This window comes from Cebidichthys violaceus, unplaced genomic scaffold (genome assembly GCF_023349555.1).
Source record: "Cebidichthys violaceus isolate CVI_PGR_0920_01 unplaced genomic scaffold, fCebVio1.0.p SCAF_2, whole genome shotgun sequence".
NCBI classification, from domain to species: Eukaryota; Metazoa; Chordata; class Actinopteri; order Perciformes; family Stichaeidae; genus Cebidichthys; species Cebidichthys violaceus.
Genome location: NW_027176372.1, coordinates 5921928 through 5938504, shown reverse-complemented (window position 1 = coordinate 5938504; position 16577 = coordinate 5921928). Strand labels below are relative to the sequence as shown.

The 16577-nt window shown below is 40.6% G+C and overlaps 2 protein-coding genes across 4 annotated transcripts in view; one reads left to right on the top strand and one right to left on the bottom strand.

The window, feature by feature from the left end:
* Positions 1 to 4188: 4188 nt before the first annotated feature.
* nkx1.2lb (NK1 transcription factor related 2-like,b) lies at positions 4189 to 11331 on the top strand. The gene is made up of 3 exons (XM_068715347.1): positions 4189 to 4503; positions 6304 to 6520; positions 10326 to 11331. Exons 1-3 carry the CDS (start codon positions 4189 to 4191, stop codon positions 11057 to 11059), a joined length of 1266 nt encoding a protein of 421 aa, XP_068571448.1. The 3' UTR covers positions 11060 to 11331.
* A 4148-nt stretch (positions 11332 to 15479) lies between these two features.
* The window catches only part of uvssa (UV-stimulated scaffold protein A), a 43730-nt gene continuing 42632 nt past the window's right edge, over positions 15480 to 16577 (bottom strand). For all 3 annotated transcript variants that reach the window (XM_068714184.1, XM_068714182.1, XM_068714183.1), the window contains one exon: positions 15480 to 16339. In XM_068714184.1, coding sequence (XP_068570285.1) covers positions 16246 to 16339 — 94 coding nt within the window. In that variant the 3' untranslated portion in view covers positions 15480 to 16245. The remainder of the gene's footprint in view (positions 16340 to 16577) is intronic.

The window sequence follows — 16577 nt, the reverse complement described above, 5'->3', positions numbered from 1 at the left end:
CCTGGTTGCAATGCTGTTACAATGTTTCACTAGTCCTTTTTTTTAAAATAGCTAGAATTGAAATGAGTAAAAAATGGATGGATAAAAGTAAAAAAAGACAGAGACACACACAGAGAGAGACGGGCAGAGAGACAAAACGGGAGACAGAGACAGGCAGACAGTAGAGTTTAATGATTCCAGATGAGCTGAGTGGTCTGCCTGACAACTGAAATGAACAGGAATCAATAGTGAGAGCGTCTGTCTGCAGCAGATAAGACACACACACACAATGTTGACTATTAAAGACGACAGCTTGAGATATTACACTATTAGTTATGCTATTTTTAATCAGCTATCATATTTAATTAATTCTTCAGGTCAGATGTTATCTGAGTGTCTAACTGTGGGTATGTGTGTGTGTGTGTGTGTGTGTGTGTGTGTGTGTGTGTGTGTGTGTGTGTGTGTGTGTGTGTGTATGTGTGTGTGTGTGTGTGTGTGTGTTAGTGGAGGATGGGGGGCTATTACTCCTGTAATGGGGAAGAGGAGGAGGTCTAATCTAAAATATAGAACCTTGAAAAGACACAAAATAGAAAAACAGGAGGGATGGAGGAAGCAGAGAGATAGATAAAAACAGGAGGGAGACGGGAATAGAATCAGAGATGGGAAAATTATTTGAACTATATGTTAAACAATAAAAAAAGACCTTACTGATATGGGTTTTGAAAGCCAGTGGTTTTGGACAGATGTCAGTTTTGTAGTTTTGTTGACAGCATACATTTTGTGTCAGCATTTAATATTGTTTACATTTATTTTTAAATCTTTTTTAAAGTGTTCAGTGTTTCCTGTCACTATTTCTTGTCAAGTCCATCCCGCTTTGACAGGACTCACAAACAACATTTAGATTGTGAGACACTAAAATTCAGCTGTAACTGTTATATCAAATGCAAGTATACTACAAAGCCTTTCCTGAGGAAGATTAATGTGACTGCTGTGAGCACTGATGCTGACTGGCAGGATTCTTCTTCTGCTACAGTAATGTGCTAAACAATATTGATATTATCACTGTATAAAACAAATTGCCCTTAATGATGTGTATATATATATATATATATATATATATATATATATATATATATATATATATATATATATATATATATATATATATATACACACACACACACACAACACACACACACACACAATACTATAATTACCATTAGATATGCAATCTTTCACAAAAACACAAGAAAGTGTATACAATTTTGCATGTATTAAAATATGACCAGTAAATGTATCAAATTACTAGAATACACCATGGAATACAAATAATAGGGACAATTCTGCAGGAAAAAGTGAATATTAATAATAATAATAATAATAATAATAATAAGGGAGAACTGTGTCTCAGAATCCATCCAATGAAACTTTGATCATTGTGCAATAACAAAAATGATGTAAAGTGCATCATATCAGTAGTGGACACTCAAGAAACTGTTTAAATACATGTTCAGTGTGGACATAGTATATGTGTTCAAACCAAGCAGAGACGGAGACAGTGGAGACGGCTAAGGGATGAGGAGATGAAGGTTGAAGCCTCTGTATCATCGCCTCACTCTGACCACCAGCGTGAGATCAGGCAGCTCAAGCTGCTAATTATAGTAATTATGATTCATTACTGTCTGAGATTAATTTAATAAAGAGGAGGCTGAGCTGAGCTCGTTAACCTTCATTAGAATAATTATAGACACAAGACACACACACAGGCTCAATCACACACACACACACACACACACACACACACACACACACACGCACACGCATGCATACTGACTGGTGAGGGGGAGAGGCTTAGGAGTGTTACCACACTGTGCCGGCACACACTGTGGGAACAGGGACTGCCACTGTGTGTGTGTGTGTGTGTATGTGTGTGTGTGGTACGGTGCTATCATTGTGAGGAGCAAATGTCCTCATATAAAATGAGGCAGAAATAGCTTCAAAGGGAGAACATGTTGCAGATTCTCACTTTAAATTAGTTATTAATTTGAGTCAATTACCCCCTCGAGACACATTCAGATGCACACATATGCGCATACACACACACACACACACAGTTAAATTATGTCATTTTACTGCAGATGTTGATATACAATACTGTACCTTTACCAGGTTTTTTATATGTGTGGTATTTTTATTATTACTATATTATTTAAAAGCATGTATTTATCATTCTTTTTAGCTTATTATCAATATTAGATGTGGTATATTGCTGTAGCTTCTGCATCTCTGAAAAAAATGGATAACTGAATATTTTTCCTTAACACTTCTTCTCTGTTTAATGTTCCTGTTGCAGTGTGTGTTGGCAGTGCTTTGTAGTTTTATTCCACCATAGTTAAAATGCTTATGTTTCCCAAGGTGAATAAGCTGCTGTGATATTTTAAAATCTGGTTAATATATTGACTGTTTTAAAATAAAGCCATAAAGCCTCTAGGCAGAAGCAGGAAGTAGATCAAAGGGCCGCCGTAATGGGGTTAGCTCTCTGATTGGCTAATCATGTCTCATTGTTTCAGTCATTATTTTGCTCAACTTTTAATTTCTTCCTCCTAAGGATCATTGAGCAAGGCAATTACATGGAGCTGACCTTGTGTATTAGGGCCAGGGCGGAGGACAGGAAAGATGTCCCATCACCCCTCTCTCTTTTTCTAATTTCTTCCACAACAATATAAAAAGTGTGGCGTCAGAGCCTCCATCACTATCCCCTCTCCTCTGTGGCTGAACATGAGAGTCGACGGAATATTAAGTCCCTAGCATTAGAATAAACACGTCGTGTGTTAAATCAAAATCCAATTCTGTGGTCTATTATTTTCTGGCATAGTAATGACTGCCAAGGATTAGGAATCAATATTTCACTGCAGCGGGGACATTACGGGCTTTATTCAGGCCGTAATTGAGTTTTGAGGAGAGGCCCTTCCCTGGAATCTGCATTAAAGATAAGGGCTCCTTTCATGTGGATGCACAAGTAAAGCTGAGTGAGGCGACACATTACACATCAGCGACACATCAATTACGGTGCACGCCAGTTAACCTTGCGACACAGCAGCTACTGTAACGTTAGCTGTGCGGCATAGTTAACACTAATTCTACCGTCAGAACTAATAAGTGACTGTAGTAAACTGTCTACAACCACCTGCACACCTGTACCTGCTCCATACAGGCTCGCTTACAAGTTCCTAACTTTTCCCTTTTGTACATGTAAATAAATGAACACCGTGTGGTCTGCGATAAACTGAGAGGAAGAGCCAGCGCGCGCTTCCTGCTCTCTGGTTCTGCTCGTGCTCGGATAGAGAACTGGCCCGGACCGCACCGCTCCGCGCGCGAAGCTCCGAGATAATAGAGTATTAGTGGAAGTGGGATTCAATTGTAGCCAATTAAAACCCGTAGAGTTGAATGGGGATGTATAAATAAGGAGGGAGCTGGACACGCGCGCGCACACACGCGCACACATACACAGACATATGGGAGTATATGATTGCGGGTCCTCGGGGGGCCAGCTAAAAGCCAAAAAAGGCGTTGAGAGCTGCATGAGCTGGAGGAGAGAGAGAGCGCGCGAGAGAGGGGAGAGGAGGCTTCGCTTAACTAATAGGGAGAGAGCAAGAGAGAGGGAGAGAGAGGAGGTGCGAGCTAGTTTTAACTACTCGAGAGATAGATCAGCGTCCGTCCCGCCTACAACTCCTGTCAAGCTTCCAGAGCGCGCACCCGCCGGTGACCAGACAGAGCGCGCGAGGCTGGAGGTCGGGACACCGATCGCTGTTTATGTGTGTGTGCCAACACGGGATAACGGCGCCGTACAAGACGGACAGACATTAGATCACCGGAGACGTTGTGTTGTCGCGGTGATTGCGGAAGATGAAGGGAAAGGATCCGGAGAGAAGAAGTCAGAGAGATGAAATTTAAAGTTTGACGGGATCCAGTCAAAGCCCTTCAGCTGCCCGGACTCTCACCGATGGAAAACTTTAACGGGCTGAACACATCATCTCGCATTGGATGTTGATGGGACTCAGGAACTGGCCTGTGGGGTGAAGTTATTGTTTTCACGTGAATACCTAGCCGTGTCCCGTTAAACGGTTTGGTCTGAATCTTTTTGTCATTTTGAACCACTCCTTCATTTTAAATCGGATTCTTAATATATGGGACAAGGAGATTAAAGTGATGAACCGGGACAGAGCGGTACCGGGGCCCGGAGCGGACGGGGTCCAGACCGTGATAAGCCGGGACAGAGCCGTAGCAGGGCCCGTGGCGGACACGGTCCAGCCCGTGATGAGTCGGGACAGAGCGCTACCGGCGCCTGGCGGGGACGGGGTCCAGACCGTGGTGGGCCCGGACAGCGGAGACATTCCTGACGGAGGTGCTGCCGGGGAAAAGCGGCTCTTCTCCAACGCGGTGGCGGGAGGCAGAGATGCTCAGGCCGTGGAGAACCACTTGGAACCTCCACCGACTAACCCGGTGTTAGCCCCGCCACAGCAGGTAGATGCATGGGACCAAACTTTATTATTTTCTATAATAATAATACATTTTATTTATAAAGCGCTTTTTTTAAGCGCGGGGGGAGCAGCCGAACAAAACAAAACCCTTTTAAAATAACCGCCGAAAAATTAACCATGACTAAGAAAATAATTTTCAAGAGCGGAATGATGTGTAGAATGTTTATTTGTGTGTCAGTTGTTGTTTTTATGAGGATGATGATAATGGTAGTTCCGTCTTTTGGGCCTGTGCTGTCATGTTGTGGTTGTCTGGTGGCAGCAGGGAGATGAGGCCTTAATTAAGACATAGCAGTAAAATTACCAGCCAATTTGCTGCGGTAATGTGATGAGAAACACTAAAAATAAACGATACACCTACAGATACCATCAATGCGTTTCAACAAAAAGCTCACAGGGAAATGTACTGTTACTGTACTGTTCAGTATTCTATTGCGCTAGAATCTATAAAAACTGAATGAAAACATGTAAATTCTACGATTTCAGAAGGATGTGATTTAATCTGAATTCCAGCATACAAACACAATTATCTTTCCATTTCCCTTAAATTGGAATTTCTCAGATAATCGAAAGTTCTATGAACTATTAGTTTAAATAACGTTTCATTTTAAAAAGTGGTTAGTTCTCGAGAAATCCCTCACATAGAGGCCCATATCATTAGATGAAATGTAACTGTCGTAAATTACAACCCAGGTTTGTAATGAACTCTTCGTATCTTAAATAGAGGATTGGTCCTCTTAATCGCAGATCTGATCATAATAACAGTGATTATTCTTATTATCAGATGTTAATAGGCCCCTGGGTACTACCCGCATGCGCCCTCGGATTATTCAAAGAGCGAATTATAATATTATTAATGTGGGATTATTCATGTCGACATGCTCCAGACTGGCCTCATTAATAAATGAGTGATCCTAACTAGGATGTAGTGCAGTGGAAAGCCTCACTGAGCCACCGCACCATCTTTTATCTGCCTAATACAGTTGGCCACCTTTTTGGCTCGACATAAATCTTAGAATATAAATTCAGTGTACATATCTATATCACATAGCTAGTAAACACGGTGTGCACATAGGTCATACTGATGTAAGTTATATGAATATTGTTTTTGTATGGAAATCATAAATTAATCCTTGCATTAAACTCTAAAAAAACATCTTTGTATTACAGTTATTTTCATCCAGAAATAATAAGAATAAAAGTTGACTTCTTTTTTGGCCATACACACCAGACATGTATAAATACAAATGGGATTGATTCGTTCACCTTCTGATACCCTTTTGACCGCTACATGGTGGCTATAGGAAATATTTGATTTGCGCTAACGTTGCGGGTGTTTGCTTTATAAATGAAGACAGTTCACCGTCCGTTTTATTGGCCGTGATGTGTGCTGTTCACACTGGTGTTTGTCTGCCTTCAGGTCTTAGTTTTTTTCAATGCCTCAACCCTATTTACAGATATGACATTAATGTAATTACCTTATTTCACAGATAGTTACTACAACTTGTATTATTAATATTATTGTTGTTGTTGTTATTATTCGTGTTATTATTATTATTAAAAAATATGTTTGAAATAATTATGGCGAGTGTTGCAAATTATTAACAATAGCCGACATGTTTATAAATTAATACATAACTCGATTGAAAATAGGTGAATTAGATTTCACCAGAATCTCGTGCAGCAGGGTCCGCAGGGTCTCACACACAAGGAGCTCAAACAAAAAATGGAGCTACTAACTGTAATTTATACTGTGAATGAATAATTCCAATGTGTTATTTGTCAGGGCCCTACCGGGCACCGGACCACCTCTTTCTCCGTACTGGACATTCTGGACCCCAACAAGTTCACGAGCAGCCGACGACAACAGCAGCACGCGAGTCACCGAGGTGAGCGCGAGCTGAGCGCGTACGGAGCGGAGAACCGGAGAGGAGGAACTGGGGAGCGCGAGCCCAGCCTGGAGCCCAGCAAAGGCTGCTACGGTGCGGAGGAATACCAGAGCAGTAAGTCTAAGTTTACACATAATTAGCCTATAATGTCCCCGTTAATGTTGTTTGTTTTCCTTTTAAATAGTGCGCCCTTCTTTTCTCCGTCAAAACTGTCTTTAAACTGCCACTTCCACTTCAGTTCGCTGAACTAACTGCTAGGCCTATAATTCAGCGTTTCTTTCCTTTAAAAAAACAATTTTCGTTTCTCTAAATCTTGATCTATGTTTTGTGTTAATTTGATCATTGCCGAGTCAGTATTTACTCTCCTTTTAATTGTAGGTCAAACCTGTTCATCAAAGTTCAGGAAATCACGTGGACTTTTTGCTTGTCTTTGTTTCTCTTCTATTCGATTTCTTTTGAGGGTGTATTTTTGTGTAGCGTTTGTTCACTAATCTCCCCTTTATATGTTGCATTCATCCAATTTTCTGCGTGAATACTGGTTTTAAGGAATAGTACATTTGGCAACTTTTCAGAGTGTGAGCATGTGTCTTTGTTTTCTGTTTCTGTTCGGATGTTGTCTAAATCCTGAGTTAATGGGCCAAATGCTCCGACTGCCCCACCAGCGCCAAGTATCCCTTCAGCCCAAATTTACAAAAAAAAATAAAAAAAATAATAATAATAATAATTAGACTTTGTTCTCGTCGATTCAACCCATCAAAAATGACACATCAAAAGATTTTGCTAATATCTGATTGGTTGGTTTGTCCCTATGCAACATGGAGACGCAGCGAGTGAGCAGTGTCACTTTTTCGATCAGCTTTCCATAAACTCTGTTTGTTTGAGTACCGGAGCGCTCCTAAGACGCGCGCGCACGCTTAAGTTGTGGCTTGTTTTAAAAAGGTTATTTAACGGCTGAACTACGGTGGCAAGTTGAAATGTCAGACGGACTTTATGGAGGACTGACACGCTGATAAATCCGCAGCCTCTGAGAAGTGCGTTGTCAGAGCGCAGTGCTGTTACGCACGGCCGTTCACTGGTTACCGTCAAGGCTGCTAGTATAACCTCCAGACCTCTATACGCACATCAGTCGCTTATAACTCGCTATTCAGCTTTTTAATAAAGAATCAGGGTGCATCATAGTCTCTTTTCCAACTTTATTTTTAGCAAATGTAGCGCATCAATATTTTACGCCCCCGGACCCCCCAAGCTGGTTACTTTTCCCCACTGGCTGGTTAGTCCATGACATTGTGGAAAGCAACTTGATTACTGTACACAGCCTGCCCGTACTAGTGGGGGCATGCAGTGCACGTTATAGCTTACAGTTCTAAAGAACACTCAACAGTATAGACATTGGTGACCCCCCCCCCCCCCCCCTTTTAAAGCAGTCCAGAACCGGGCCTCGAGAAGAAGCCTCTTCTCTGGATTACAGTGAAGGCCTTCATAACCCAAATCTTTTTAAGAATCAGAAATTGAAAAGAAAAAAGAAAAAAACTGTGTTTCTCTTAGACCTAGCTCTCTGCCGAAGAACAACAAACAAGAAAAGAAAACCACGTCTTAATTGAAGCCCAGTTAAAAAAAAAAGAGAGAAGGCATGAGGTAAAAATCCAAAGATTGTTTTTTTTCATATTTGAAGGTAGCCTTCATATTTTCTGTTCTACACCATTGTTCAAAAAGGTCTAATAGGCCTATAGACTGAGACTGGCCTGGATAATTACATTACAAATAGGACAAGTAAGACTTTGTGACCATAGCCCTTTACAAATAACTCCCATCTCAAACACATGTTGAGTTTATATTTTATTTAAATGTAGTTTTCCGTCACATTCCTAAAGAATAGTAAATACATATTTTTGACTACTTAAAGCTGTATATAAAGGTCCTTATTGTAAACCCATTTAAAATCAAATTAGTTGAGATAATTTTCTATATGTGTTCTAGATTCATAATTACTCCAATTACCGTAATTACCATTAACTATTAATTAATAACAACGTGTTTGGTCCAATAGTTAACTCAGATTTTGTTATTCTCTGAAAGAGCTAGATAATCAGAGGTTATTATAAAGAATGGACTAACCAAGTATGATTCAAAAATACATTTCATCATCAGCCTGGACTATCATGATGACATATTACTTTCTTCTTTGGGCAAAGAATTCAAATGTGAGCAGCCAAAAAAGGAACACTACTATTAAACTACTGTGGTTAACAAACTTGACTTTTCTTTTCATCTAAAAAATAAATGTGGTGTGAAATTGGGTTTTCTTCCTGCGTTTATATAGTCATCGAATAGAATAGTTATAGAATCTGTATTTTTTTACTTGAAGTTTTTTTCCATTTCAGAACGTTTGAAAGTGTATACATTTTTTTTTTTCATTTCTGGAATTTGTTTGGTAATATACCAAAACATAATATAAAATGAAACGATTAGGGCATTAATGCTTCTCCTGCATTTTTACTCATTATGTTGTTTATGTGTATTTTCTTGGATTAATATATCAAAATAGTATTCCAGCTGGAAGGGATGTGTACACGATGAAGACAGGGTGGGCTTCCTATGGCCTGCTGACTAAAGTCAAATGTTAATTTAGATTCCTCCTCCTAATTGTATGATCCCCAAATGTTTGGCTGATAACTCATAGAGAATGACATTTGCACTTAGCACTTTGACTAATTGTGTGATTAGTTTCTCTGGAACTCTTTTTAAAGAATGATCAGTGTTTAAATGATGTAATTAGTCATTTAGGGATTATAGGCCTCAATGCTTTTTATTGTGGCTGATTGTTGATCACATTTTTATTACTGTTTTGTATTGTGTCTTGTCTTGTTCTTGTCAATCAGCCACATTCCTTAAGCCTTATCTCTATAGTACATAGTTGCCATATATTGCACACTAGATTACACTTCCAGAAAGGTGGACAAGACTGAATTACCAACTGGGGAACACTCACACCTGGGGGCCTTTGGGAACCTCAGGCACCCATCAGTGTGACACTGATTTATTGCAAATGTATTTAGTAATAAATACCACTAAAGCACGATATGAACTGAAATGATAGAGGCCCTGTCTTGAAGAGGGGCCCTGTTTCAAAGTTTGGATTTAATGCCGTCATTATTTCAGTTGGTACTATGCTGACACGGTGCATATCTCTATTGCATATTTGTGTTTAATTAAATGACCACAAACTACTACCAAACTGAATGACACAACACAAACCTGGGGCAGGTGGTCACGTTTCTGGGGCACAAGGCAACATCTAATGACACACATGCATCCAAAGGGGCCCTGGGGCCCCTAGTGGGTTAATTGAGCCCTGGTTTTGGGAGAGAATTCTATATTTACAAAGCCATCTGACAATTTCCACTTCAACATGTGTGTCACTGATGCCATTTGTTCAGTAGTTTTCTTGAGGCTGTCAGATAGTGGCCATTGGAGGAACTACAGCAACACACACACACACACACACACACACACACACACACACACACACACACACACACACACACAAATATATATACATATATATACATATATATATATATACATACACACAAATCTGATTATTTTTGCTTCATACTGTAAAATTGTGATCATGTAGTCAGTGGATGTTACATTACATTACAGCCATTTAGCAGACACTTTTATCCAAAGCGACTTACAATAAGTGTATTCAACATAGGTAATCAAGATAACTACTAGTCACCAGAAGTCATAGGTGCATCTCCTTTTTTAAACAAGCATCTAAGAGCATAAACCAGAGCAAAAGTACAGTGCAGAAACAAACTAATACAAATAAAATAAGTGCAACAAACGAATATGAATACAATAAGTGCTAAGCAATGTTAATTTGACATCATCTTTGTTGTGTGTGTATTTCCAGAGGAAGGCTTTGTATACAGAAGCCAAGAGGAGGATGACTACCACAGATCCGGGACCCCAGATTCAGAGGCTCCAGACGGGCCCTACAGCAGTGAGGAGAGCAGCTCAGCCCTGCCCAATAATGGAGACAGAGATCTGGGCCAGCACAGCCACCAGGACCCTGGCAGAGACACCAAGAGCCCTGGAGGAGACCCCACAGGCCAGATGACCGATGTGCAGGCCAACGGGGTCCAGGGCACGCAGGGCAAACCCAAGAGGAAGCGCTCTGGCTCGGACTCCAAGTCAGGGAAGCCCCGTAGAGCCCGGACTGCCTTCACCTACGAGCAGCTGGTGGCGCTGGAGAACAAGTTCAAATCAACGCGCTACCTGTCAGTTTGTGAGCGGCTCAACCTGGCCCTGTCGCTCTCCCTCACCGAGACCCAGGTCAAGATCTGGTTCCAGAACCGTCGGACCAAGTGGAAGAAACAGAACCCTGGAGCAGACACCTCCGCCCCCACCGGTACAGGAGGACCAGGAGGTATGGGAGGAGGGGGAGGCCTGGGAAGCCTTAGCCCTCTCAGCCCGTCCCCTCCGATCAGTGGGCACCTGGCCATGCACGCTGGCTACGCCGGACACCATCACCCCCCCAGCAGCCTGGTCCAGCTTCCTTTCCTCACCGCCAGCCACGTCCTGTCCCCCTTCATGCTGGGGACACAGAGCTACGCTGCACCCGCCTTCTACAGCACACACCTGTAGACACACACACACACACACACACACACACACACACACACACACACAGAAGGGTGCCCATCTACAAACACAAACACACACACCAGACAGACTCATCCTCAGAAACACACTCTGATGCCATGGAAACTGAAACGTTTCAGCAGACAGACTGTCAGTGTTCAGCTCTGCTTCCCTTTTTACTACCAACATTTGAAGGCTTTAATTTCAACGGATTATTTTGATAGAATGTGAATATCTGCCAGAAACTGTACATAAATCTATGTTCTAGCTCCTTATTCCGAATGCTGTTTTAAACTACGTAATAGACAAATAGTTGATTTCTTTGTTTAAAAAAAAAAAAGTCTGTCTGAATATTTGAATGTTTATTTATGACTTAAGGAATGGCTTGATCTATTGTCAGTACCGTGTAACTCCAGCTGTGATTGTTTTCATTTCTGTTATTTATTGAATTTGTTCACAGTTTCCATAAAATCCTTGGATGTACTGAATCCTCAGCTCAACATGATATCGTCCTTTGATATTAAAATGATTACAATTAAACTCTGAAAAACTAGCCCAGTGAACTCATTCTAATTGAACCGGACAGCATGGTGTCCCTGTCTCCTCACAGCAGGCAGGTCCTAGGTTCAAAGTCCGTGTTCTCCTATGTCTGTGTTGGTTTGTTGCCACAGTCTGACAACCTACCTCTTACTGAATGTGTTTTCCCGGGATGTGCACTAGGCCCCTGTAAACCTAAACAGACCAAATAACAAATTCAAAGGCATTTTATCCAGCAAAATATGCAGGTACAATCGGAGCTGAAGCCATCTACTGCAGACTCATTTGTCTTGGGAATGAATGGCGATTTTAACTTTTCCCACTAAGGACAAAAGCCAAATGGGTGTAAGTGGGTTTTGTACACAGCTAAAGAGTCTACAGCCATGCTAGTGGCTTTGTGAGGCTGCACTTAAACACAGCAGAGCTTTGAGCTAAATGCTAACATCAACATGCTAACATTCTTACAATGACAGGGCTTTAAGATTGTAAATGCTTTGGCTTTATCATCTTCAGTTTGGCATATCTTTTCACTAGCAAAAAAACAAACAAAGCGATGACATATAGTTGAAAGAGTAGCTTTCAGCAGTGTTAATGTCAACAAAAAAGCACACACTGATTCAGGATTGCATTCCTAAATATTCAGACTCACGATAAGCAGTTTAAAAAAGGATAAAAATAGATGAAGCAAAACCAGAGATATCCTCTTTTTAATGCCACACATTCTTCTTTCTACATGGCGCCTATGTTACCCATAATGCAAGTTCACAGTTTAGTCAGAGATTTGTTAAGCTAGTTGCGGCTAATGTAGCCTGCAGCATGAGCAATGGAACTCCCCAACATCATGGGGCCACTGTGGCTCAGTGGTAGAGCCGGGTCATCCTTCAATCAGAGGATCGGTGCTTCGACCCCCGGCTCCTCTAGTCCACATCAATGTTTAAATAAATCATCTATGTTAAAATAGAAGCGCTCCGTTAAAATTGAATAATTATCAATTATCAATCGGTTTTAAGTCCAGGGTCCTGATACAACAATGTCTGATTCCGGACTCGGACCGCTGTCTGCCTATTAGTGACCCCTGAAGTAATCCATCATGTAATTGAAATGCAGGACTCTGACTGAAACGGAGACTCCTATGTGTCATCTTCAGCAGTTGCAGCAGCTGGAGATGGAGGTCCTTGGGCCCTGGCCCAATGGGCACTGCCCAGTTTCTAAATAGGTATGAGATAAGTCTGTGTGGGCCACACTCATAACAGAAGCAACACATTCTCACTCCCAACTCGTCAAATCAGTGGGCATAACTGGGCAAGCGAGAGTGCAACACAGGAATCCAACACACACATGCATGGTAATCCGTGGTTGTACTATAAATTACTTGATATGGCCTGAGCTAACAGCCAGCTGTCATCCCTCAGGTTCAATTACCAGCCTCACACGAAACAAACATTTGAAGGTGGGTCTTCCATTCCAGTTCAGTCAATGAAGAACCTTCAATCAATGATTTCTCTCAAAAACACAATGATCATTATGGTAATCCAAATAATAAAGTGGCCCTCCGACAATTTTACATATGAACTGAAATGTACTGTCTGTGAAAACTAAAGTTGAAAGAATAAGTGTACAGGGAGAACACTTAAATAGCCGTCATTTAAATCATTATGTCCTAAAAGTAGTCACATTCACTAACAACTGAATCCAGAGTTATTATCTGAGGCATAATTAACATGCATCAGACCTTCGGGACTGCACCCTACATGCTCACACATAGACTGTATATAAGAAATAGACGTAGTCACTGTTATGTCACCCATTGGTTTGTGAACTACAGTTTTAGAGCTTTGAGTTCGGCATTTTGGCCATCGCCTTTTTTGCAACCAGAAGTGACAAGAGGGAGTGGAGCTAAGTACAACTGAACGCTGAATAAGATACCAAAATGTTACTATTAACTTTTATAAATTGTAAAAACACACTGAAAGGGTTAAAGTTCTGAGACAAAAACAAACAATGCCATGGTAGCGATCTGTCAATCACAAGGTAGCCCCGCCCTGAAGCATATTTATGGTCCATTTGACTCTAAATGGACCATAATTTACTAAATGAACATCATGCTGTATTGAAGAAGACTTGAAACTAGAAATTGAGACCATTAAACTCATGTTTACAATGTTTACTGAGGGAATAAATCAAGAGAGAAGTAGAGTCATTTTAGACTAGACTTCTATACAACCAGAGGAGTCGCCCTCTGATGGCTTCAACAAAAAGGGCAAGTTTAAGGCACTTCCACATTGCCTTCACTTTTCAGAACCTGCGGTTGCCACCTGGGCTTATATGGCAGATCCGGTTCTGTCGGCTTCCAATTAGCTGTAATGATGGATGCTTTGGCTGTAATTTATCCCTTTTCTTGTCTTATATACATCCATGAGCGGTATACCGTAAAGGCTTTATCGTGTGTAAGGGGCTGAGGTCCAGGGTAGTACATTCCGGCCAGAGGGCTCCACCCACTCCTTCAGGAGAGCATTGGGATCAGGTGTGGGAAGAGACACACCTGGAGCTGATCTCCATTAATAATCTGTCAATAATGTATGTATTAACATCTCTGTTCCCAAACAGCTATCGGTTAGCAGCACTAGTAGTAAGAGATGACCGTAGTTTTAAAACGTTTAGACTTGGTCGTGCGCTTGCTCTATGCAACCTGTAGATGCAGAGGATCTAGGTAATTTTATACCTAGCAGTCAATTTATTTATTTTTTTGCTTCATGCACCACTGAGCAGCTTTCATAGAAATAAACAGGGCCTCGATCCAACGCTGTATCCAGTTCTCTTTATCATCTTTAAACATTCACAATAAAACCTGTTTGATAATGCCTCCTGTGGCTCTGGAAGAGTTTTGCCAAGTGCAAAAAATAACCTGGATGATGTCATCAGGGTCATCCCAGTTTGGACTTGGAAACTGCACATTTAAAGGAGATGCACGTAATATAAACACTGTTGGTGTTTTCCATGCAGGGAGGGTCTAATGAAAAGAAGTCATTGGTTACATAATGGTAAATGTAAGTTCCAGTGTTTTTGGAAATTGATCCAAACGAGACACTAAAAGTCAAGATATCTCAGTCTCTGCTGCTTTGATTTTGACCTTTCTTTTTTTGTGTGCCTCTTGTGAAACTAACTTTGCTATATGTTTTGAGTGCTACAATAATGAGAACTAATACCTGGAAATGTCAGGATTTTTGCACTTCTGGTTCCCTCATCTCAAAGTCAATGTGTTTTGAATGGGTATTTGGTTAGATGCCTGAAATAAGATCTGTGTTTAACATAAACAGAGGACTTTAATATTTTGTTGTAGACATAAAATTTGCTTTACCCGTCTTTAAAAAGGCCAACAAGTGGCTAAATGAGAATACTAAACGTTATTACGCCGAACACTAGTCAGACTGTGGTGTAGTTTGATTATATCCTAACATTAGCTTTTTACTTCTGCCGATTGCATTCACGCCTCAAAAAAATCATCAAAGTGGTGTTCCTTTGTGAAGATGATCTGGCTGAAAAAAAGTGTGTCATAAACGTGTGTGCCACAGAGCTTATTTTCTGTAATAATCCAAAATCCATTGGAAAAATCTCATTGGCTTTTTGCTGAGGGAACCAGTGTGATGCTAACTTCCTGGTTGGCCGACAATAATCAGCATCCCTATCTCTATTCACCTTACAGTGATCAGATTACACACTGACAGCTAACTCACCCTCTTCAAAGCCTAAATATCCATTCTAATGATCCGATCTGAATGAATAGCGATCTAGAACAAAACCTTTACTTTGAGTTTGAATAAATTGAAGTCACAGTCAACATGGTGCTTCAGGTCTGTTTGCTGAATGAACCCTGAATTCATGAAAGTGGAGGAAAGAGATTTACAGTTTATTTTTGGTACAAATCCTTTTAACCTGCATTCATGTTCATTTATGAATTTCTGGCTGCTTTTCATCTTCAAAAAACACAATACAAATATAGACAACAACTTCAATTAGAAAATACTAGAAAAAACAAGAGTGAAAATTCAGTCAGTTATCAGTAATTCATAATGAAAACTATATAATGTATGGTTGTAATATGTCTATCTTGGTGTATGGCAGTTGTGAATGGGGAACATGTTGCTGTTGCTGTTAAAGTGCTTTATACTTGTGTTATCAGTGGCCTGCAATGTTAACATAGCTTACAAATAGGGTCTCTTAATATTGTTACTATTAGTCTTATTTTCCTCACTTGTACAGTCTTTCGTTTATATACTGTATATGATTTTTACTGACATTATAGTGAGAAAAAGGGAGAGCCCTTCTGCGTATCTCCGTAGCTTTCAAACACATTAGGCAGATAGCAGTGTCTGTCCACACCAGGTATCAGATCCGCCCGTTACCTTATTTAGCGTATGTCATGCGTATAGTAAGGTGATTTGTTACATGGTCAAAAGTTAGGAATATGTATGTTCATTTGTCCTTAATGTTTAGCTTATCAAACAGCAGTGAAATTAGAGTGTTCAAACAATGTTTTGTATATTACTTTAATAATGTTAATCTCTTAACCAGATTCATTGTAAGTGCACATCAATAAATTAAAATCTTTCCTTCTTTTAAAAAGTTGAAGCCTAACAGCAGCTGGATGGAGCTCACTGGAGGGCGTAGTTGAATTGGTTGGAGAACTTGTCATGTTTTCTCCTGTCAGCTTTAGCCATAACTTCAGCTATTCTGCGCATGCTGCTCCTGGAAAGAAGGACAGAATGGAAAGGAGAGGCAGACAGGAAATGAGAAGATGAATTTGAGAGATTCAAGAAAACTAAATCTGATCAAACACTGATGTTAAAATCTGTTGCTGAGGAAACATGGCATAGTGATCGTGCGTAAAGCCACAGACTGTATTCCACATCTTTGTGTAACCCGAACTGTGCATGCTCTGTGCATCTCACACAGCTCAGCATACAGCATATGCTCTGAGCACTGC